The 23,697-nt window shown below is 28.3% G+C and overlaps 2 protein-coding genes across 2 annotated transcripts; both read right to left on the bottom strand.

Annotated features, from left to right (window-relative positions):
- Positions 1-550: 550 nt before the first annotated feature.
- Positions 551-4,457, bottom strand: LOC106774379 (probable leucine-rich repeat receptor-like protein kinase At1g35710). Its single transcript, XM_014661362.2, has 4 exons — positions 3,835-4,457; positions 2,892-3,152; positions 1,922-2,794; positions 551-1,505 (listed from the first exon to the last, which is right to left on the bottom strand). Exons 1-4 carry the CDS (start codon positions 4,271-4,273, stop codon positions 1,024-1,026), a joined length of 2,055 nt encoding a protein of 684 aa, XP_014516848.1. The 5' UTR covers positions 4,274-4,457; the 3' UTR covers positions 551-1,023.
- A 15,211-nt stretch (positions 4,458-19,668) lies between these two features.
- Positions 19,669-22,235, bottom strand: LOC106772865 (chlorophyll a-b binding protein CP26, chloroplastic). The gene is made up of 6 exons (XM_014659481.2): positions 21,947-22,235; positions 21,530-21,614; positions 21,386-21,436; positions 21,170-21,290; positions 20,514-20,648; positions 19,669-20,051 (listed from the first exon to the last, which is right to left on the bottom strand). Exons 1-6 carry the CDS (start codon positions 22,167-22,169, stop codon positions 19,791-19,793), a joined length of 876 nt encoding a protein of 291 aa, XP_014514967.1. The 5' UTR covers positions 22,170-22,235; the 3' UTR covers positions 19,669-19,790.
- Between the last annotated feature and the right edge of the window lie 1,462 nt (positions 22,236-23,697).

Genomic DNA, 23,697 nt, shown 5'->3' with positions numbered 1-23,697 from the left:
TGGGGTCTCAGAAATCAATTATTACAGTTTCATATGTACCAAAAAGAAACATGCAATTATAAGCTTTCACAACATGTTCTCTGAGTTGGATCCAACACTTATCAATGGCCCTCAATGTTCTCTGGTAGGCTCTTAATTAACACATGGAGTGACTTCATTAATTCAAGAGATTCACTATTTTTAAGAACAGATAACACCAAATTGAGTATTTTTTATAAACATTATTAGAATAGCACAAGGGTATGCTAGGCTCAAATCCTATTTGTTTGAGAATCTTCTTTTTAGAACATCACATTTTCTAATGGAAAAAACAGTTTTTATAGTTATTTTTATATGTTTGTTCAAACTTTTATCAGATACAAGCTGAAAACAGCTTATTTGATACTTTAATAAGCTGTTGCAGCTGTTTCTTGTAAAACTTACTTTTTTGTATCATTTTTTTCAGAAACGTATTACTTATAGGTTTAAGAATTATCTCCCTATACTACACTAGAGAAAAGAAATTGATAAGCCCTAGCACTCAAAAGCAACACTAAAAGAAGCCACAAAGTATTAATCTCAAATCAGCATTCCATAATCCAAAAAAGGAATGGATGCTTTACAAAGTGCTAATAGCAGCAATAAAGTGTTGTAGCACTAGGGAATTTGATGCATTGCATTCATGACAGTTCATTTCTATATTGCTTTTGCTTTTTGTCCATGGTTGGTTGGAAAAAGGTGATTAAACAAAAGGGCATTAACCACAAAACCCAAAAGAAAAGCAAAAACCACAATTGCAGACTATTAGAGAGAATAAATGGCTGAAATGAATAGAAATAGTGATAAAAATCACTTACCTAGACTACAACCAAAGTCCAAGGCATTCACATTCATTCACAGAAAAGCCAGTCCTATGTTAAGGACACAGAAACATGTCATGCCTTAAAGGGTCACCATCACCATTACCATGACCATGAACAAGTGGCCAAACACTAGAAAACTGATGTGGTGTTGATGGTTAAACTAATTCAAGTAAAACTCAAATCAAAGACAGCTACTACAATTCCCCAGTTCTTGAACAATGGCTTCCATGCTTGGCCTCTCAAACTGAGATTCATGGGAGCAAAGTAAAGCCATCTTGGCTAGTTTAGCTGCCTCGTATTCAAAGAACTTGCCACGCAAGTTCGGGTCAATAAATTCTTGGAATGTAAAGGACTCTGCTGCAAGGCGCATTGCACTTGTGATCTTCTGTTTCCCTGTGATAATCTGGAAAAGAAGCACTCCAAATGCATAAACATCACTTTTCTCCGTGAACCGGCCGGTTGTGGTGTATTCTGGAGCCAAGTATCCCTTTGCTGCACTACCCTTTAGTGCAGAGAAGACAATGTCATTGGTGAGAAGCTTGTACAAGCCGGAATCTGAAAGCATTGGGTTGTACCGCCGATCGAGTAGCACTTTCTCAGCTGAGATGTTTTGGTGAACAAGGGCTGGTTTGTTTGATTTGTGTGCATGTAAATATGCTATACCTGGTTAAGAAAACAAGGTTTCTGTTCAGTATACACATGAAGATTGGAAACCATGAGAATATGTCACTTCTTTGTGTTAAGTAATTAAATGATCACTTCATCAAAATGAATGCAAATGGATCACAACAATGTTAAGGGAAATTTAGTCTACAAATTAGGCCATGTTTTGCAACTGAGCATGTGTTTATTTAAAGCATATTATAGGTAATGTAATGTAATATTATGGTGTTAGCTTAGCATCTCTTGAAGCATCTATGAATAGTAGTAGCAAGAAAAGAAATGCTCTCAGTTATTCACCAAACATAGCAATATCATGCTGTTGGTTGTGTATGTATACTTTATATCTTGGAATATTTCAAAGATGCTGATTTTGAAGAATCAAATTATTTTAATAAAAGGTGTGGTAGAAGAGTAACCTTTAGCAATTCCTTTCACAATAGAAACTCTAGTTGACCATTCAAGAACTTCTCCATCACCTTCCTTCACATCAAGGTAGCGTGTAAGATTTCCATTAGGAACAAAATCATAGACCAGAAAGCATTCCCCTCGTCCCCTTGAACAACAAAATCCTCTCAACCTCACTAAATGCTCATTTCTCAGTGAGGTCAAAATGTTCAATCCCTTCAAAAACTCAGCTTCATCTGATTTGCAACTAGTTTTACTGATGCTCTTGATAGCAACAGCAGATCCATCTCTCAAAACCCCTTTATATGTAGCACTAAAGTTGCTCTTCCCCAACAGATTCAACTCTGAGAAATACTGAGTAGCTGACTCCACTTCTTCCAAGTTGAACCTGAAACTCTGGAACAAATCTTGCTTATCCCCGTTGAAATTCCTGCTATCAGCCAAAGGGTCCCACCCATTAGAATACTCAAGGCTAACCAAAGGAGATCCATTTTTCCTGTATATACTCTTGGCTTGATCTGTACTTACTCGGCCTTCAGAAGTATCAAAGGCACTTCCAAGCTTTTGTTTCCGCCGCCTATATACGGTGAAGGTCAAAACACCAATTGCTGATACTGCAATTGTTACTAGAACAATGCCAACTGTGATAGATGTGGCTTGTTTGGATTTAGATGGATTTTGGCAACGAGTTGTATTGCAAGGCAACTTTACATTAGCAGTTTCTGGGATATCTCTAGAGATACTTCCAACTCCTGCTCCATAAGGTTCAGGTCGTGTGAGATTAACATTATTTGAAGCAGTGCAAGCTTTCAAGGATGAAAACCCAACTCCACATAACCCCACATTGTTTTCATACACAAATCCATTCTCTAGTCTCTTCAAAGCTTCATCAAACAAAGGAAAGCAGATTAAACTTATGTTACATAAAAATATCGATAAAGAAATGGACAGAACAGAACCAATAAAATAGCATCATTATACCAGTAGGTACATTCCCAGAGAGAGTGTTGTTGTGAACATCCAGAACTTGCAGTGAAGGAAGATTGGCTAGTTTAGTGGGAATGGAACCAAAGAGATTATTAGAACTCAAATCTAGCCTCGTCAACATTTCCAAATCTCCTAGGGTAGCAGGGATAGCTCCAGCCAACTGGTTTGACTGAAGAGCAAGAACACTGAGCTTTTTCAAATCGCCAAGCTGTGTAGGTATGCTTCCTGTTAACTGATTATAACAGAGCTGCAAAACTGCAAAAACATGTGAAAAGAACAAATAAGCACACTCCCAAAATTAAACCATTAATCAAACACGATTTCAACGAAAAAAGCTAAAGCAAACAGTAAGAATTCAGTTTTAGGGAACAGATACTGATATGAGTTTGGAACTTTTTTGTATGAACAATTTTAGATGCTAGAATTTGGAATGAATTGTAGCATTACATAAATCCTTCTTTATGCAGAAAAAAAAAAAACATTAAGTAGATCTCAGAAACTGGGACAAGAGGTTAAAAATGTTGTTACCCTTTAATTTTCTAGTTCACACCTACCTCTTGCAGTTAACACCAGGTTGTTCAAAATAATCTTAATAGTTGGAAAAACATCCTTCTGGTCCAAAACCATATAGTGCAAAAACATTCAAAGCTACCATTCTTTTTCCTTATCACGTGAACTAACTATTTTGGAACATGACGGTGCAAGAGAACCAACCATTGGATGGAGAAAAAAAGGATAAAAATACCAATCACAGAAAAAGAAACTCAATACCACAGCAAATAAACAAAACAAAGCTCGAATCTTTCGGTAAAACCTGCAATCTCACAACATTTAAAAAACCCAACAAAAGGCCTTTGACAAAAGACCACAAGAAGCCAAATCAAGGTGGGAAATACTGAAAGTTTAAATTTTTAAACCAAAAATGGAATCATTATACCTTGAAGCTTCTCCATCTTGCCAATCTCAGGTGGGATTTCACCAGAAAAATGATTCACATTCAGGTACAAGTCACTGAGCTCAGTCAAGTTTGCAACTTTCCTTGGAATCTCCCCAGACAAAGAATTGTAATGCAAGTAGAGTCCTGTCAAGTGCTTTAGTCCACCGATGGCCGGTGAAAGCCTCCCAGAGAGCCCTTTCCCCTGCAGAGAAACATTTGCCACCTGACCCTTCTCATTGCAAGCGACTCCCTCAAAGTAACCACCACAGGGGCTGCCATCGATGGTCCATGATGACAGAAACCGCCCCTCTGGATCCAAACTGGATTTCAGGTCCATCAGAGCTCTAAGCTCGTCATTGCCACAGACACATGTCGGATTCAAGAGCAAAGCCAGGAGGAAGAGGAAGAGAAGTGGAAGCAGATGCACTGAACAAACCATGTTCAGATGAAAATGGTAACTGATTCAACCAAACACTCCTTGCTATTGTTATTGTTTTGAACTTCTGAAAACTATTTTACTAGATTCTGTAACAGCAGTGTTTGTGTCTGGTTTTGTGCGTTTTTCTTTTCTCTATACTAAGTGGTGGTGGAAGTGACAAAAGGTGCAGGAAAACAGACAGGTCAGAAACTAAAAAGGAAACATAAAACCATAAACAGTAATTTTAAACACAGGTGTAAAAATCAGAGAAATTTTAAGCCAAATTTGGCCAAGCACAAAGGGTGTTAATGTAGCTTATCCTTTACTTAAGCAACATAATTAGTGATTATAATTACAAATATTGAGAGGGGTGAAAAGCAGTGGTGCACATTGCATGGGAGTTATGATGCACATGCAGTGTTGACCGTCAGATTGTTGAAGTTTGAAAAGGTGTGCATGTTGTGGTGTGTTTGGACGTGACATTTGTTCTCTGATATAAGTGCTGTGTATTCATTCTTTGGAAGTGAAAAGAGAGATTTTTTTTTGGGTGGAGAGAAAGTAAGATAGTGTTACAGTCATATTTATTATTTATTATTAGAACTAAAATCAAAGAGATTGTTCCACCAAACAGAGCACAGAGAGATATGTAAACTTGATTCATATTCTTAACTTTGTCTCACTTCATTTAAGTTTCGCTACAATCCAATTATTATGGTTTATCTCACTTAATTTAACTTTCGTTTCAATTACATTTGATTGAAATTTTTGTATTTTTTAAATTTTATTTTTTCAGTTATATTTTTATTACTTTTTTGTTTATTAGGTATTTAAATTTTTTTATACGTTTTAATTAAATTTTTATAGTATAAATTTTTTTATTAATTGTTTTCACTCATTAAAAAATATGTAAAAAATAAACATAAGTATAATTAAATATTTNTCTACGTGATTAATATCCAATATTAAAATAATATATTCTCATTTTTTCAATATCGAATAATTATTTGTTATCAGATTTACTAACATTAAAACAAAAGTTGAAAAAATTTAAATTTTTTTTTAAAAAGTTACAAAATAGAAAATAGATATTCAAATTTAAAATTATTTTAAATAATTTTTTACTCTCATTTTTTAAATTTTAATGAAATCTCTATTTTTTTATACTAATAAAAATTATAATACANTATTATAATGAAATCACAAAAAAAAATAAACTAATAATAGTTAAATTTAACATAATTTTGTTTAGCTTTAATATAAGATAAATGATGATAACCAATATTCGTAATAATAATATTAAATTTATTATATCACAATAAATAAATATTTTTATGCAATTGTAGTAATATAATTATACTTATGATAATGAACTAAGAAATAAAAATAGTTATATGAAAAATATTAAAACAATATTTTACATACTAAAATAAAAAAGAAATATATAAAAACACTGTGTCTTAAAAACATTAAATAAAACCACATAAAAGAAATCAACTATATAACTAAAAATATAATAAAACAAAAAATATCTTAACAATTTAAAAAAATGTAAATATAATGAAAATTATTTTCATAAAACAAAGATAATTTTTCAAATAAATTAAAAAATTAAAAATAAAATGATAAAAAAGATATTTTTATCTAGTAAATAAAAAAAATTGTTATTGAAAGAGTTAAATATTCTAACTTGGAAAATATAATAAATTAAAATATTAGATATTAAAATATTTAATTTATATACATCATTTAAATATAAATTTACATTTTTTTATAAAATAAAAGGATCTTAAATATATAAATTGATTTTATAAATTATGAAACTAAAAATTAAGAATAATATATATATCTATATATATATATATATATAATTATCTATTGAATAATTAATATTTTAATAATTTAAATAGAGGTAAAAAGAAAAACACAAATAAGTATTAAACGAATATAAAAATGAAAACAAAACAAATATATACCTATTTATGTTCGTTAATTAAAAAGTGAAGTTGTACTCATACTCATATTTATAAAAAATAAATACAAAATAAATAAAAGAGTTAAATATATTTTTGATCCATTAACTTTCAATCAAAATTAGAATGAATCTTTTTTCAAAATTTTGGTCTTCAACTCTAGAAATGTATTAATTTAGTTCTTTTAACCATCGAATTTTATTAATTTTCAAACGTGTTTTTAAATTAAAATTGAAGCAAACATACTTCAAACAAGATAAACAACTCAAATACTATTATGAAAAATGCTTGAAACATCAAATAAATTTAATAAAATTTAGTTAAAAGAACTGAATTTATACATTTTTAAAGTTGAAAACTAAATTAGACCAAAATTTAAAAAAAAAATTAATTTCAATTTTTAGTAAAAATGATGAAACTAAAAATATATTTAATCCTAAATAAAAAAAAATTTAGTTAAAATAAAAACTTACTTAAAAAATATCTTCGAGTTTATTTATCATCCGGTTGGCTACAGAATTTGCACTTGTATCCATGAATAATTTATTTTTTCAACTGCTGCATTTATGAGTCCTCTTTTCTCACTTAAAACCTTATTTAATGCTAAAAGCAGTAATGATGACGTTTAATTGATATTTTTATTATTAATTTCAATATTTCATCGCAAAAAGATATTTATATTTAGTTCGCTTCAAAAGCTTAATTTGGTATTTGTCTGCTTTAATTTAAACTTTTCCATCTCACTTGTTCAGTATTTGTCACAAAAATATATAAATCCATTTCTTAAATCAAGTCATACAGAAATTATAATAATAGATTCATAATATTTTAATATAGTCTATGTGTTATTATGTATATGTGTTATTATGTAGTTGATTCATATTAATATTTATAATTATTATTAAATAATGTTAAAATATTGTCTAAAATATATTTATCTAGGAAAATAATCTAAAAGTAAGATTAGACTCTATCATATGTATCCATCTAAAAATTACTTGAAGAATACAAAATTGTTGATTAATATAAAGAAATATTTTTGTAAATAGTTTAGATATAAATATTATTAACATCTAACTAATAAAGTATATATATATATATATATATATATATATATATATATATATATATATATATATATATATATATATATATATATATATATATATATATATACTTTTCAAAATATGTCAAACTAGAATTATTGAGTGAGTTATGTGATTCTTGCTTAACTTCAAAGATTACTTTTTGTTCAAGAAAAAAGCTTTCGAGACGTTTTGTATTAGAAATGTGTTTCGACGTGTTTTTTTAAAATGAATTTTAGAAAAAAAGATATGAAAAAGTAGTTTTATTTTTAAAAGAACAATTTATTTTTTATTTCAAAAAATTTATCGATAAGCTTGTTGTTTAATATAATATAGATACAAAATGTTTACTAAATTTTAGGGTATTTAAATATGTTTTAAAATAATTTATCAATTGAAAAATATTTAAGGTTTTGAAAATTTACATTATCAATTTCGATATTTTTTATTATTCTTGACCAGACGATGCAACGTAGCAAAGATATATGAAGAAAATCAAACGGATGCCATTAATTTGTGTGGGTCCTACTCTGATAATCGGTAACGTCTGTCACATGGGTCGAGTACAGCATGATCCACACGCGCTACGAGCGCGTGGATAAGCCTTCTTGGCGTGGGCACAGATTCCCTCGTTTAATCAAGATTTTTCAAATTCAAACTTGGCCAGAATCCTCTGCTTCATGACCCATCGTAAGCTCAAGCTCGCCTTCCATATTATTCGTCCAAAATTCAAGTTACTCAAAAACAGAACTTTAAAACAAATAATATTCACATAATTATTCTTGAACAATATTTATCCCTCCTTTAATAATAAACTAATAACGTGTGAAAAATTATGATTGAAATTTAATAAAATATTATAGATGACTAACTAATCATATTTCTGATATAAGATCAAACTTGATAGTACATATAAATAAATACTTTACATTTGCAAGATGATAAAATAAATAAATATGTTTATCGAATTATAATGTGATTTTGGATTACAGTCTCTGAACTCTAAAATATTATATATAATTTTGATCTAGTTATCAAATTTACATATTTCATATTTTTTTGATTAATTACATTTCTATATTTAAGTTTTATCATTTAAAAATTATAAATAATTTCTATTTATTTAATTTTATCACGTGGATAAAAAAAGGGAATGAATTTTATTGCCAAATAGTTTCAAATGGAACTAAAATTAATAAAATTTTCAAAATTTGAATACTTTTAGTCTCTATATTTTGGGACGATTTTGGTTTTAATCCCTCTTTCAAATTAAGGTACAGTTTAGTCTTTTAACTTTAGAAAATTCTAGTTTTAGTCCTTTTTACTAAAATTTTTTAATTTTATTTACTATTTCAAACACAATTTTGCTTCAATATTAATTGAAAAACTCGTTTGAAACAGTAAATAAAATTAAAAAATTTAATAAAAAAGAATAAAATCAGAATTTTCTAAAATTAAAAGACTAAATTATATCTTAGTTTAAAATATGAACTAAAATAAAAATCGTCTCAAAATATAGAGACTAAAAATATATTTAATTCAAAATAAATAAAAAAACAAAGAAGACAAAATAATGATTAAAAGACTACAATTCATTTTTAATAATTATATGAATATGAGAATTAATAGCTGGAAATTGATGAAGTTTAATATCTTAAAAGCATGAAAGAAAACCTGAAAAGTGCGTTTTCTCAAAGCACTTTTTCTCAGCTTTTTTGGGTCTCTCCATTTGTGCTGTTTCAGAGGTTGCTGACACCCTTCCCACTCCTTCTTTCTATACTTTCTTCTCTCTCATTCATCTTCACATTACAAACAAAAAATCTCCATTACAATTTTTTTATTATTAAATTGTAATTTTCTATTACAACCTCTCACGACCATGTGCTTCAAAATATTGGACTATTATCATAGAAGATTCCTTTATTTAAATATTTAAATATTTAAATTGTTTTCATTTTGTCCTAATATTATATATAAGTTAAAATATCCATCCCCTTTTGTTTTGTTCCATTGCCCAATAGCCATGGCCTAGAGTATTTCACAATACTATACATATTTCTAAGCCAGACAAAAAATATATAATAAAATGTATTTTCCCACAAAAAAAAATCATTTTTTCAGATGATTCCATTTCAAAAATTTAATTTTTTGGTTAGTGTGATCCTTAATCATGTAAAAGAAGAACAATAATCCAAGTGGTAAGAGAAAAGCATAAGTTGATGATGCAACAACTAACATTAGGTTAAGACAAAGAAGAATATGGAAAGATTGTACCAAAAGAAAGAAAAAGGTGTTATGTGTCATTAGCATTAGTTTAATCACAAATTGTGTGATAAATCACAATTAGTGTTGTTGTTGTTCCTTTATACTTTGTCCTTGTGTTGAATGAGCATAGATTCTTTCACAAAGATTAGGTTTGAAGGATTAGCCTTTTTGAGATTGGAGCATAGTGTGAATGTCTATTGAGATAACCATGTTTTAGTGCTTTGGTTAACTAAAGATAAAGTTAAATTAAGAGGTTCTTAATTATTAATTAATTAGTCACCCAAAAATTACGTTTTTGCACCATAGATAAATATTTCATATGTTGCTACTTTTGAGGCCTTGGATTTGCTATAGCTTGGAATCCTAGACTATTAAACAAGAAAAATAATTGACCTTCGAAACTTTATGTGTATGAATGAACTTAATTAGTTAGGTGCATTCAAATTATAAGTTTGATTTATAATGAAAAAGTAAAATATCTAATTATTAATAAAAAAAATCATATGTTTAACAAGTTCATATATGGTGTCATCTATTAGAGTACATTGATATAAGACATGTATAAGAAGAAATATGATAGTTTTTCAAAATTATAAGACATAATATAAGTAATATAATACTTAAAATTAACACGAAATACGAATTCTTTAATTTAAATAGAACAATATTCCGGGTGAGTATATCATAGTGCAATTTTTTTACAATTAAAGTGATTTTTTAACAAACTTTAATTTAATATCCTTCCTCAAAAATATATTTTTTCTATTCAAAATATTCACCCTAAATCATTTTAAAACAAACATGATTTATCACTAATCTACATATTTAAATTCAACTATGGTTAACAATTTTCTTTCATTTATATTAAATATATGTCTTGTTTAAAAATTAAAAAATAAAATATTAGAATTGATAAACATTTAAAAATAATGAGATAAATTATTTTAATATTAAAAATTCAATAATAAAAATAAAATTTTATAAACACGTCTCATTATTAAAAACATATATTATTTCTCTAAAATTCTTTTCTAAACTTTCTTTCCTATCTATTTAAAGTCTTTAACCCTGAGTCATCTCTTTGACGATAAGGAGATACTTAGATGATTACAGTAGTGAGTTCTTCACTTCATCCGAACAATTTTTCTTATCGAGTAAATTAATTTCTACTCATTTTTCTCATTTAATTTTTAGTTTAAGATATATGCAAATATATTTGTATGCATGGATTATTCAATCTCTTTTTAGTGGTTTTAAGGACTTTACCGTCACCATGATTTTATGGTCTGTAGGTATATATAGAGTTGTCTAAATTGAGACAAAGATAGTGTGTTTTTTAGAGTTATTTAAGCTTTTCAACTAGGTAAGGGAAGCTAATTATTATTTTTTATTTTTGGTCTAAAGATTTTGAGTTCGTGTTCACGGTTGAAATGTAATCTAACTAATGTTTAATTTGACAAGTCATTGATAACATGTATTGGTTTTGGTTATTGGATGATTTATAGATGGAAATTTGGTATTTAAATGATAATATACTTGTTGATTGATGCTTGTTCTAGAGGAATGTTGATATGAATGCTTATGTTTGGTTTGTACTTGTTTGGATTACTTAAGACTACTGTTTTGGAGTATAATTTAGTGGAAATATGATGTTTTTTTAGATTTGTGAATAAATAGAGTTTAGGGTTGGTTTCGAATCAAAGAAGAGGTTTTGATAGGCGAAATTTTGAAATAATGGTTGAAGGAGAAAAACTGAGGTTTAAGGTCTGCTTTTAGGCGATTTAAGACTTGTGTAGCCTTTTAGTTAAACAAAATTTGAGGTGGAACGTATAGAATCTGATATGTGGGTTTTAGAGTTTTGAATTTGGTCAATAGATCGACGCAGGGATCAATCTTAGTAAAAGGAGGGGGGGTGTTTGACAAGACATAAATGGTTTTGTAGTAAAGTTGTTGTTTGGTTACCTTGAGTCCATTTAGGACTTAGTTGGCTAGTTAGAATTTTGATACATGAGTTGTGAGTTGTAATTTGATCAGTTGAACCTTGATTCCTGACTAAATCATCAAATTAGTATCTAATTTAAGTTTTAAAACCTGTTTTTGGATCAATTTCAATATTTAGGATGATATTTTGATCATTTAGATGGGTATTGGGGCCAACCAAAACTACTTTTGAGTTTGTTATCATCTGGATGGAGATAGTTGTTTCACCACTACAAGTGTACAACTCGTCGTAGTCCGACATCAATACATATTTCTGGATTGGTCGAGTCTATAAACCATATGTATGCTGAGATTGAATTTAGTTAGGAAATGAATTATGTTCTACAATTTTTGTAATTGCATGAATGGATTTTTTTGTAACATTAGCTTACCCTTTTTGTGTTATTGTTTGTCTGTACTTATTGTATGCTTTGAAATGATCACTTGATAGAGATGATGCTTATATGGAGCATGCTTTTATAAGGAGATAATACATATATTTAGTGATTAGTACAGTAATATTGTCTTTTGGATTACAAACTAATTTTAACCTTTTGTAAATAAATAAATAACTTATTAAAATTGTGTAATGTGAATTATAGTTATTTTGAATAATTGTATGGGTATTTTATCTTTTTAGTCAATTACTCTAATTTTTATTGATTGTGTGATATTTATTTAATATTATTCATATTATTTAGATGAGAAATTATATTTTAAATAAAATCATTGATGTAATGTGTCGTTTGCTCATGTCAATATATTTATGTTAATGTAACAGTATATTATATTATTTTGAATATATTACTAAGAATTTTATCTCTCGGTATACAATTTTTATTCCAAGCATTTTGAATATTGAAAAGTAAATTTTGAAAGAAAGTACAAAAGGAATTAAAGTGAGTAAAGCATTATCATTCTTATTGCTAATGAAAAAAAAAAAAACTTTTTTTGTTATTCTTTAACAACGAAAGAGTAAATATTAAGAGGATATGTTAAGTTAGTACAAGTTTGATACCGAATGTTATTGAATACTTAATGCACATAATCATTATATAAAAAGGTTCAATTTCGAAGTTAATTTTATTTTTAATAATTATACATATCATACCGACTTTGATATGTTGTCTGGTATTATGTATTGAGGTTGACTACCTGTATAATGTATAAGAATACAAATACAATAATTAACTTTAAGATTATTGTGATAAACCATATTAAAAGTAAATAAATTCTTATTAGACTTTTATTAAGTAAAAAAACTTATAAAGAGGCCGATAAATATACAAACATGAATGTAAATAAAATATTCAATATTTTTACATTTAATATATTTTTATTAGTGACTTTCTCCACGTTAAGGCACATAAAATTATGAATAATAATAGATTAACATAACTACGCTCATTTGAAATAATTTTTACAATAAAAAAAATAAAAAATAACATGTCAAATACTGTAAAACCGTGTCAAAATATTTTTTTTTAGAATTATAGCATTGGTCACTATGATTTTAATGTGGTCTTCAACTTGTCCCCACCACATAATTCTAACCCTTATCCTATCACACCCTCATTTATTCTCCACGTAATAGTTTTTTTGTGATTTTTTTTTCTACAAGATATAAAAATCGATTAAAAATAATTTAAATATATTTTTCTTTTTTAATATTTTAAAATGTCTTTTGAAAACCGTTAAAAATATCTTAAACTTTAAAATACACAATACTTCAAATACTATAATTGACTTTAACAATCGATGTTATCTTAACTGAATTGAAGTCAAAGTCAGAATAATAATAATAATAATAATTAGTATATATTATATTAAGATCGTTATTATATTATTTATAATTATAGTTGATTTGTTTTACTTTCACAATCTCTAAATTAATATTGAACATGTTCTTGAAAGATTCCGACAGAATAATACGCATTTTATTACTTAGTTATGATTAATCAAACTATTTTAAAATAGTATAAAAAAATGGTATAGTAATAATCACGTTAAGATGAACAACTTTAAGTGGGTATCTCATATATTTAAAGACATCATATATACCTCATTCATATGGTCCCAAATTTGAAAACAACGTAGGATGAAAAACTCTATGAATGATATTCTTTAATTACATGTTGTCGAGTGTATACCCTATATTACTTTTTTTTTATAATAAAAATTTTTGTGTGTTTTTTTACACACTAACAAAGCATAAAAATATTAGGTTCAATAATCTTCCTTCTAACATAATAATAATAATAATAATAATAATAATAATAATAATAATAATAATAATGGAAACAATAATCACACTTAAAAAACATGGACGTGATGATTTTAAGGTCATGTGGCTAAAAATTATTAGCCGTCATTCTCTCATTCCTGTTAGGCACAATGGAGCAACTACCAACATAGAAGGAAGGCACAAACATGAAAATTAATTATCATGATTTCATATATATATATATATATATATATATATATATATATATATATAAAGGTAACTTTGCGTCACTATAATTTCCAATGTGTAATTTTATTTTATTTGGGTTAAATTTTTAATTTTGACCATCCTTTTAATTTTCAATGTGTAATTTTATTTTCTAAAAAAGGATGGAATTTTGTTGAAATTATCAAGCTTCCTTTACCTTTAGTCAATTAAACTCTAGATCTAATAACACGTGCAATCAAGGCACCATAAAAATAATTTAGTTAATTAAATTTGAAAATAAATGTACCAAAAACTCAACATGGGATGAAATTGTATTGAGTTTTTTAAAATATGGAAACTACAATAGTTTAAAAGAAAAAGTAAAAAAAAAAAATTATGGATGAAAGTTAAAAATACAAAAATTATAATTTATTCTTGTTTATTTTTTCAAGTGTGAGAAATTGCATGATGATGTAGAGTTGTCTTAATTGGAGAAACTTTCTTGGAAGTTTTCTTTTGTCTAGTATGAGAATTGAAGTGGGTTTGCATGTGTGCTTTGTTTTGTGCATTCCACTTAGAAAAATGGACTCTTTATGAATGGGTCAACATCAAAATCAAGAGCATCTCTTTTTATAGAATATGCAGAAAGCTTAGGCTGTCTTTCATACATTACACTACAAGAAAAGGGTGAAAAGGAAAAAACACAAAACCTAAAAAAAAAAAAAAAAAAACCTAGATTCCAAGCATAAAGTTGGAAATGATGACAATGGACCAAAGTATCCAACTTAAGTAAAAAAATATTAATTAGGGTTTCCTTTATCCCTTTCCATAGAATGTTAACTAATTAATGAGTAACATGCTAAAAGAAGAGGTTTTTATTTTATTATACTAGTTTATCATGCATGCCCATGCTAGTAAATCCATTAAAACAGCTTTAAAGTTTTAAAGAAAGTAGCTTTAAAAGTCAAATATTCTCTTATCTCTCATTAACTCCTTTGTACCATCACTAACATGAAAACTATATATAATTTTTTTTTTGTATTGATTAGTTTAGAAGAAACCACTCTCAACATAGCTAAGCATTGTTCAATGAAGAACATGGTGAGTGACATTAAATGAACTTAGTTTAAGGAAATGAGAAATTAATTGGTTAGACTATTCAAACAATTGGTTTATATATTGTGATAAAATGCAATATATATATATATATATATATATATATATATATATATATATATATATATATATATATATATAGATGACAAATATTAAAATTAATTACTATCCTAATTATATAATTTTTAATTAATAATTAAAAGAAACACAAAAATAAGTAAGTTTATGCAAATACTCTATCTTGAGTGGGATGGTTTATAAGTTCTCTCTTTTTTAGTTATAAAATAGTTTTTGAAAACTTGATTTTCGAAAGGATAATGATATTTTGATAATATTTTCTTGACAACATTTTAACATCATTTATGTATCATTTTGTGATTGGTCTATTAGTGTTTATGATTATTATTGATTATGGAGTAATTTTGGACCAATCACAAAATGACACGTAGATGATGTTAAAATATTGTCAAAAAAATATTATCAAAGTATCATTATCATTTTTAAAATATAAAATATGAAAACGTGTAAATAGAAAAAGAACGAAAAACGGTGAAATATTATCATCGGTTACATAAAGCAACTCATGTGTTAGAGGCCAGCCTTATTTCTACACGGCCCAAGTTCCGAAAAGGTGTTTCTTACTGGATTTACTATTAGAACCCCTTTATTACTACTTGAAATCTCCATATGTTTGATGAAAATATCTTTAAAGAAACAAGTTTTACTCTGTTTTTCCTTTAAGAAAAAACAATACAGCAGAAATAATTTTTTGATGTATTAACTTTTTCTAAAAAAAAAAAAATAACATAATGGACAATACTAACATTAGAAAATAAGTTTCCATTGTGTTATGTTAACTTTTTTGAAAATAAAAATTAACGGTTTTGTTTGTGTTAAACTAATTTTTTTTCTAAAAGATGATTTAAAAAATTAATACGTCAAAAATTTGTTTTTATAGTTTTATTTTTAACGAAAAGAAAAGGTATTGAAAACTTGCTTATTATATTGATTCTTAAAAAAAATATAACATGTCGAAAACTTGTTTTTATTATGTTTTTTTTATTTAAATTAATATAAGGAAAATAAGTTTCATATTTTTTTTCTTCAAAAAAAAAAAGTTATTTATTCATTAAAAACATGTTTATGTCGTAAGTATTTTCAATTAAATTCCAAAAGTTTGACTTTTCACTTTTATTGGGAGTTTAAATAGTAACTTGGGGTGTCAATGACAGGGATCATTTCTTAGGTGCTATGCTTTGCTTCTAGACTGGGCAGCATGACCTTATTTTTGTTTTCATAACAGGCAGCTTCTTTTTGCACCTTCCTGGAATACATAATCTAAAATATACTTATATTCTGTATTATATAATTAAGAATTCATTTTCTATTTTTTATTTAAAAAATTAAATTTTGGAATATATTTTTTTATTTTGTATTTTGAAATATACAATCTAAAATATACAAAATTATACAATCTGAAATATAAAAAATTATGGGAGTGTAGGTCGAAATTATGGAGGAGCAGGATGGAATGGCGTTGAAAACATTGTTTCAAAAGAAGAAAAAACTCAATAATAAATTAATAATTTGAACCGAGAGAAAAGGCAATAAAAAATAGTTACTATAAATTGAGTTTGTCTGATTTTAAGTGTATGATAATTGTGGTTCACTAAACCAATAAATAAACTCATGGGTTGAACTCTGCATGTCTTGGATGCACTAAAGTATTTTTGTTTAAATTTTGTTCTTTAGAAAAAAAAAATGTTTTCTTGTAAAACAATCACATATCATGTTTGGATAAACTTATTTTAAAAAAGAGATTTCGGTTTTTTTATAAGCATTTTGTTGGAACAATCGATACTGTTTTTAGCAATGGAAATATTAAAATAGAGTATGATACGGATTATTGAAAGTAGAGAGCTTATTCGGTCAATTTAAAAAATGGTTCTTTTAATTTTTTTACCAGTGTTTTAACAAACAGTTGTTATGCATAAAATATAAAAAGTTAAGGAGTAGAAAAAATCACACAATTTTTTTTTATACTGATTCGAATAAACAGATTCTACTTCGAGTTGTTAATCACTATAAAGAGTGATTAACAATTTCACTAAAATAGTTTATCAGTTAATATATAGTGAATGAAAATAAGAATAGCAAAACCTTCATTCGACAAACGAATCAAAAGAGTTTTCTTTGATACACGAACCAAAAGCAACAACTCTACCAACTTGAAGAGAACCACTCCGACCTTTGACACACAAAGCGCGAGTTTCTCCTATTCACAAAACTTGACAATTTCCTCAGATTACACTGTATTCTCAAAATGACTTAATACTTTCAAAGGGTTTGGAAGAGAGTGTATATAACCTACTGGTCTGAAACTGAAACGACATATTACAACTACCAGTGATAATCGATTATCTGCGAGACTTGAAACAGATATGATATTAAATCTTCAAATGGTTGGCTCCAGTTCTTCACCTCATTCCATCGTTCGGCTCGAGCCCTCATCGCCTTTGGCTTGGTTCCTCAAAACTTTCCAATGTCTGGTGCTAACTGCTCGGTCTCGATCATACCTCATTTGGTCTCGGTCACACCTCACTTGGTCTCGGTCATGTACGTACATGTGTTGTGTTTATCTGTCTTATTCGGCTTTCAACTATTATACGTCGTTCGACCTTTTAGCTGTGTTTAGCCTTCATTTGTGTTTGGCTTTAAACAGCTATACGCCATTCAACCTTTATTTGATACGACCGTTCGGTCTTCAACTGTGTTCAGCCAGTGTTTGACCTTTAACTGCGTTTGGCCTTTAACTAATAGTGATAGTTTGGTCTTCAACTGTTATATGTTGTTCGATTTGCATTTACGCTCTTGTTCTTTTTCCTCTCAGACCAATATACAGGAATGCTTTTAAACTTAATAGAACAAGGATTTTCATATTCTTCACTTTGTAGCATCATCAAAATTACTATCTTCATGACATCAATGCTCCACATTGATAACATTTATCTCAAAAACGTTTTTTAATAAATAATCATTTAACATGTTTGGATAAACCTGTTTTTTTAAAAAAAAAAGGAAAAGAAAAGTACAGTTGTATTTATTTTTGAAATAGTTATTTCTCATAAAAAATATATATATGCAATAGCAGAGAGAGAAAGTACTTTTAGTCATGACACTAAAATAACAAATACCAAAATTTTACCAGAATTATTTAAAAATAAATCATTCTTTTAACAATCATTTTTCTCATTGTTTTATGACTAGGGTGACAAGAGGAGGTTAGACATGCAGGTACTTGTTTGAAAAATATTCACGGGTATTTTAAAATGGATATTTATAGAATAGTGCTGTCAAAATGGGTTGTAATCCACGGGCCAACCCAACTTACCACGGGTTTGAGCCGGGTTAGGTTTGAAAAAAAATGTAACTTTTTTATGCGAGTTAGTTTTCAACCCGGCTCACCGGGTTGAACCTATGGTGAGCCGGGTTGGCTCGTCAACCCACCTAATTTAATTTAATTATTTTTTTTATGTTTCAATATTATTTTAGTTAACATTTTTTTTATTATATTATAGACGATGATAAAGAAGAAGACGTTTCAAGAGAGAAAAATATTATAGATTTATCTATTCAAGACTCTAATATTATAAATGGACAAGTGATACAAAAATTATTAATATTAAAACCTTATTTATTCGCCTTTCTTACGTGTTTTTAGTTTACGCTTGGATTGTATGATACTTTATTTATTTATTTTGAATTGTCTTTGGAGTTTAACATTATTTTAGTGTGATATTTATTTAGATTTGAATTAAAAATATTGTAATATTTTATTTTTAAAAAAACTTATAATTAAAAGAGTCAGTGAGCCAATCCATTTAACCCACTAATCCGTAGGCCGGGCCGGATAATTATCTATTTTGACAGCTTTAATTTAATTTAATTTTAATTAAATTTAATCTAATAAAATATAAATGAATTTTAATTAAATTTAACTTAATAAAATATAAATTAATTTTTTTGGAAGTAATAAATACTCACGAATACGAGTAATATAATACTTGTATCCAATACGCATTAACCGTGAATGATAAATACTCGCACTTACTAATTGTTGAGTGTAGATTTTATCTGTGATATCTTGGGTGCAGCTTTCTTTCACATCCCTAACTTGGACCATGATTTTGCTTCCTAATGTCACATGAAAGATCACCTCTCTCATTTCTTATGATTAACTTACAACAGATTCTTGAGAGAATACTATAGCTGAAACTCTACATGTTTCTGCAACTAGTTATTGGCAAAAAACTATAGTATTTACTGTGAGTTTAACTTTTCGTGAAGTTAATGATTTTTACTGTACAAAGTTCCTTGTATACTTTTTGTTTTTGTCAAATGATGTCTGTATGAGATTTAACTTAGATATACATGATTGATGTACAGCAGAAAACCTCAATGGCCATGCCCCATTTGAAATAGCTCAAGCACTACGCATATAAGTTTGCAATTGAGAATTTGCTTTTGTGTAGTGTTTTGTGGAATGATTTTACTTAATCAGACACAGAAGAAGTGGAAGAAATTAAATTTTGTGAGTTGAGTTCGAAGGAACAAAGCAAGATATGCCTTAAAATATCTCAGTGATATGTATTGTACATTAAGATTGGAGAAAAAACATGAAGATGAATGGTTTAGAGAGTTGGAGCTCTTTCAGCATTTCCAGCAATGACTGTGAGCAAGTTGTTGCCAAAAGGGTCGCTGAGATGCTTTGCAAGGTTCTCAACAGGGCCTTCTCCAGTCACATAGGCTTGGAAGTAGAAACCAAGCATGGCAAACATAGCAAGTCTACCATTCTTGATTTCCTTCACCTTTAGCAGTGCAGCCTGATCTGGATCATTTGCAAGTCCCAATGGGTCAAATGGACCACCTGGATGAAGTTTGTCTTCGAAATTCTGCTCAAAAATATGTAACAATTTGGTAAATCAAGTGATCAACCACATCTTTGGAGAAAAAGTTATGCAGTTTGTTTCCTGTGATCATAGAACACATTCATCTAACTCTGAAAATATGTAGGTTTGTGTAGGGATGAGGATGTTACACTAAACTTTACTTCAAACTTGCTTTTGAGATAAAGGGTCTAAACATAACTCTTTCAAACTCAATATTAGATGAAATCAATATCATTGAAAATCAAGTTTGCAAAAATACATCGAAAAGTTTTGTTACAGGTTTATGAACATGGTCCTTGTGTGCATTGCTAATTCAAATAGGTTATAAAAAATACAGTGATAAGATGGTTCAGTTGAATAAATAGTAGCCTTGTTGTTGTAATAATCCTGATGCTACAGCAAAGATTAAGAAAGAAGGCAATGAGAACTGCAGCAGTAAATATTCTGATTGAGAAATTTATATACCAGGCCATTAATAATTCTGTAGTACTCTGCACCTCCCACAAGAACTATCTCAGCAATGACAGCCACAATAAGATTGATGGGAATGGGCTTCCCAAAGTAGTTCAACGTACCCCCATCAAGAAGCAGAGCTCCTGTCTGCACCAATTCCATAAAGAAAATTGATCTGGCTTAGTTTAAGCAATATGTAACCACAAAATGATTAGTATGAGCTAAGTTGAAAGGTTGAGATTAACTCTAGTGAATAAAAAGTACATTATTAGCACAAATATCCGGATTTATTTGAGACATGGGTTAAAAATGAGCACTATAATTGAATAAGAGATGGATTAAATACAAGTGAAAGAAACATTCTTACAAGTTGAAGTCTATGTTGAATTTACACCAAAATTGTCATTTTCACAAACAATTTTGTTGGTAATTCAGTATTAACCAGAAATAAGACAAGCAGACACACACAAACATTTCCTTATAGGCCAGTTTTATAAGCTTCAATTAGATTTAAAGTTTACTTCTTGAGGGATTTCAAACTTTGATCTAGAATTTCAAAATTTTGTTTGAACTTGTAAGGTCTGTTTGATTGCATTTGTCTCATGAGAAAAAAAAAGCAATGTATTACTGAAGTTGACACAGTGACAGTTGCTAAAGAACATGCAAACCTTGAACCAAACAGCCTCAGGACCACAGTTTGCTCCATATTTGTTGAAGGCCTCAGGAATGATGAATCCAGCAGCACCAAGCATTGCCCATCTGGCGTGAATCAACTCAAATGCCTGATATCTGCATCAGACCACCAACCAACACCCCAACATTACAACACAAGTAATGTAACACAATACATAAATAGACATCTAAATCACAAGTCTTAGGCATACTTGGCAAAGTCCTCTGGCTTCTTGCTGAGACCAAAAGGGTCATAACCATAACTGCATGGACACACATTACAGAATTAAAACAAAAATCTTCCCAAACATTGTATGTTCAATGACTTGTATATCAATGTAGGAGAAGCCACATACTCTCCGGGGACTTCTCCAGTCAAGTACTCCGGGATCTCAGATCGGTCCAAGAGACCATCTGGCAAGAAGATCCTTCTGTCAGGACCTGCAAGCAAATGGGACAACAAAAGTTTATCAGCAACTGTTTGGAACAGTGTTCAAATCACACTGTAGAGTAACTAAGAAGGGTATGATATGGATGTGAAACCAAACACACTATGTGTTAGAAATTACATTAGGCCTAACTCAATTTCACAAAAACTAGTATATTGTAGGATAAGGTTTGCACCTATTTATATGCACTAAATTGGTCATATATACTAAATTAGTCTTATCTCTAGTTAATGTGAGACTTCAAACACTATCAGTTATCCTTCTTTCAATTACAGTGTTGAAGCGATATAATTGAGATGAAACACAGATAGCTGGAGGACTTACCATACCACTTGGCAAGTTCATCATTGGCAGGAGAAACAGCAGCAGGTTTTTTGGGGGGAGGTGGTGCTGCCTTCTTTTTGGAGAAAAGAGCCACAGTTTTGAAGGAGGCAGGGCTAGAGGGAGATGGAGCAGGCCTTGTGGCACCACTGAGGTTGATGGGGTTTCCAAGCATTTCTGACATGCCAAGGGATGCAGCAGCAGTGGAAGCTGCAAGGGAAGCCATGCTTTGGAAGCCTCAAAAACTCAGATGAATGTGTGACAAGCAGAGGTAAAGGATGAAGGGTTAAGCTAAAGCTGATGCAGATACTATATGCATGGACTGGTGGATGTAAACGTGCCATGTCAGATTCATCAACATGGAGTTTGATTGGTGTAGATGAGAGAATTGCAATCCAATGCAAGGATTTCATTGGTTAAGACTGATGTGTGAAGGATGATGATATCTCATGAGCTGGAAGATTGCTTGGTTTTGGATAACATGTTTTATCCTGAAACCTCTTGGACCTTTTTCCATCAACCATTTGCATTTCCTATACTTCTTTTAACATTATTTTCTTTTACAATTTTTTTCACTCACGCATGTTTTAAATATTTTATTTTTTAAACATAAATTCAAACACACCTATACAGATAACACATATTTTATTGTCAAAAAGTTGTTAAAAAAAATTGTCAAAATATTTCGCAAAAATAATATAAGGGTTAGCAATTGAAGATACAGTGACATGAGTAAAACAGTAAGAGTGAAAGAATTTGTTTTGTTTTGGGAGAGTTCTGTGGGCGGAGTTGTATTTTGAAAGAAGAATCTGAGCAAGTGTGATCTGTGGACCACCAGATTCTGCAAAACAGTTTATGGTTCTTCTTCTATATGCAAAAGTTCATTTATCTTAGATATTAATTTGGTTCTATTTTTGTTATTTCTTTAATTAAGTTATAATATTATTCTATTAATCTTATTTTATTTTATTTTTATCCATTTTATTCCATTGTCTTTTTTTTTTGTTTAAATAATTAACTAAATACTATGTTTATGGTTTTTTTTTTTTGTTTTTTTTTCTAATTTTAAAATAAATGTCTATGGATTAATAGCATGATGTCACTTCTCCGTATACAATATTTTTTAAATTGACTAAATTTAATTTTTATATAAATGTTATATTGATATTTTTATTAAAATTTTCATTTTTATTAAATGTTTTAAATTTAAAATTATGATTGATTTAAAATTAAAATGAAAATTTGAAAAATAAAAACTAAATTTAAAATTTTAAAAAGTTAAAAGTTACATAAAATATTAAAAATCACATAAACTATTAAATAAAAATATCATACAATATTATATTGATCGATTATAAAATAAAATTGTCAAATTTGAATATATATTTTTTACTTTTATAAAAATAACTGTTTTTAGATTTTATTTTCTTTATTTCTTATCACAATAGTAATTACAATTATTTCTTTTAATATAATAAGATGTGTTAAATTTAATTATTTTTAATAACTTTTAAAATTTTAAACTTAATCTGAACACTTAAATTTTCATTATAATTTTAAACTAGTTGTGACTTTAAATAAAAAAATATTTAATAAATATGTAAATTTTAACCAAAATGTTAAAATAATATTTATATGAAAATAAAATTTTGTTTAAATTTTGAAAAAGATAAAATTAATCAACATAAAAAATTTATATCTGAATTGAATAAAGTAATCAATATAAAAATTAAATTAAATATAACATACATACA

The sequence above is a fragment of the Vigna radiata genome, chromosome 1 (assembly GCF_000741045.1).
Source record: "Vigna radiata var. radiata cultivar VC1973A chromosome 1, Vradiata_ver6, whole genome shotgun sequence".
Classification (NCBI taxonomy): Eukaryota; Viridiplantae; Streptophyta; class Magnoliopsida; order Fabales; family Fabaceae; genus Vigna; species Vigna radiata.
The sequence above is the reverse complement of the archived record's forward strand: the minus strand, read 5'-3'. Positions and strand labels throughout refer to the sequence as shown.

Coding starts and splice junctions, on each gene's coding strand:
- LOC106774379 (XM_014661362.2), bottom strand. CDS start 4,273: ATGGTTTGTTCAGTGCATCTGCTTCCACTTCTCTTCCTCTTCCTCCTG. Junction 3,153..3,834: donor CAAGATGGAGAAGCTTCAAG/GTATAATGATTC, acceptor ATGTTTTTGCAG/TTTTGCAGCTCTGTTATAAT. Junction 1,506..1,921: donor TGTGAAAGGAATTGCTAAAG/GTTACTCTTCTA, acceptor TTTCTTAACCAG/GTATAGCATATTTACATGCA.
- LOC106772865 (XM_014659481.2), bottom strand. CDS start 22,169: ATGGCTTCCCTTGCAGCTTCCACTGCTGCTGCATCCCTTGGCATGTCA. Junction 21,437..21,529: donor ACTGGAGAAGTCCCCGGAGA/GTATGTGGCTTC, acceptor GTGTCCATGCAG/TTATGGTTATGACCCTTTTG. Junction 20,052..20,513: donor ACAGAATTATTAATGGCCTG/GTATATAAATTT, acceptor ATTTTTGAGCAG/AATTTCGAAGACAAACTTCA.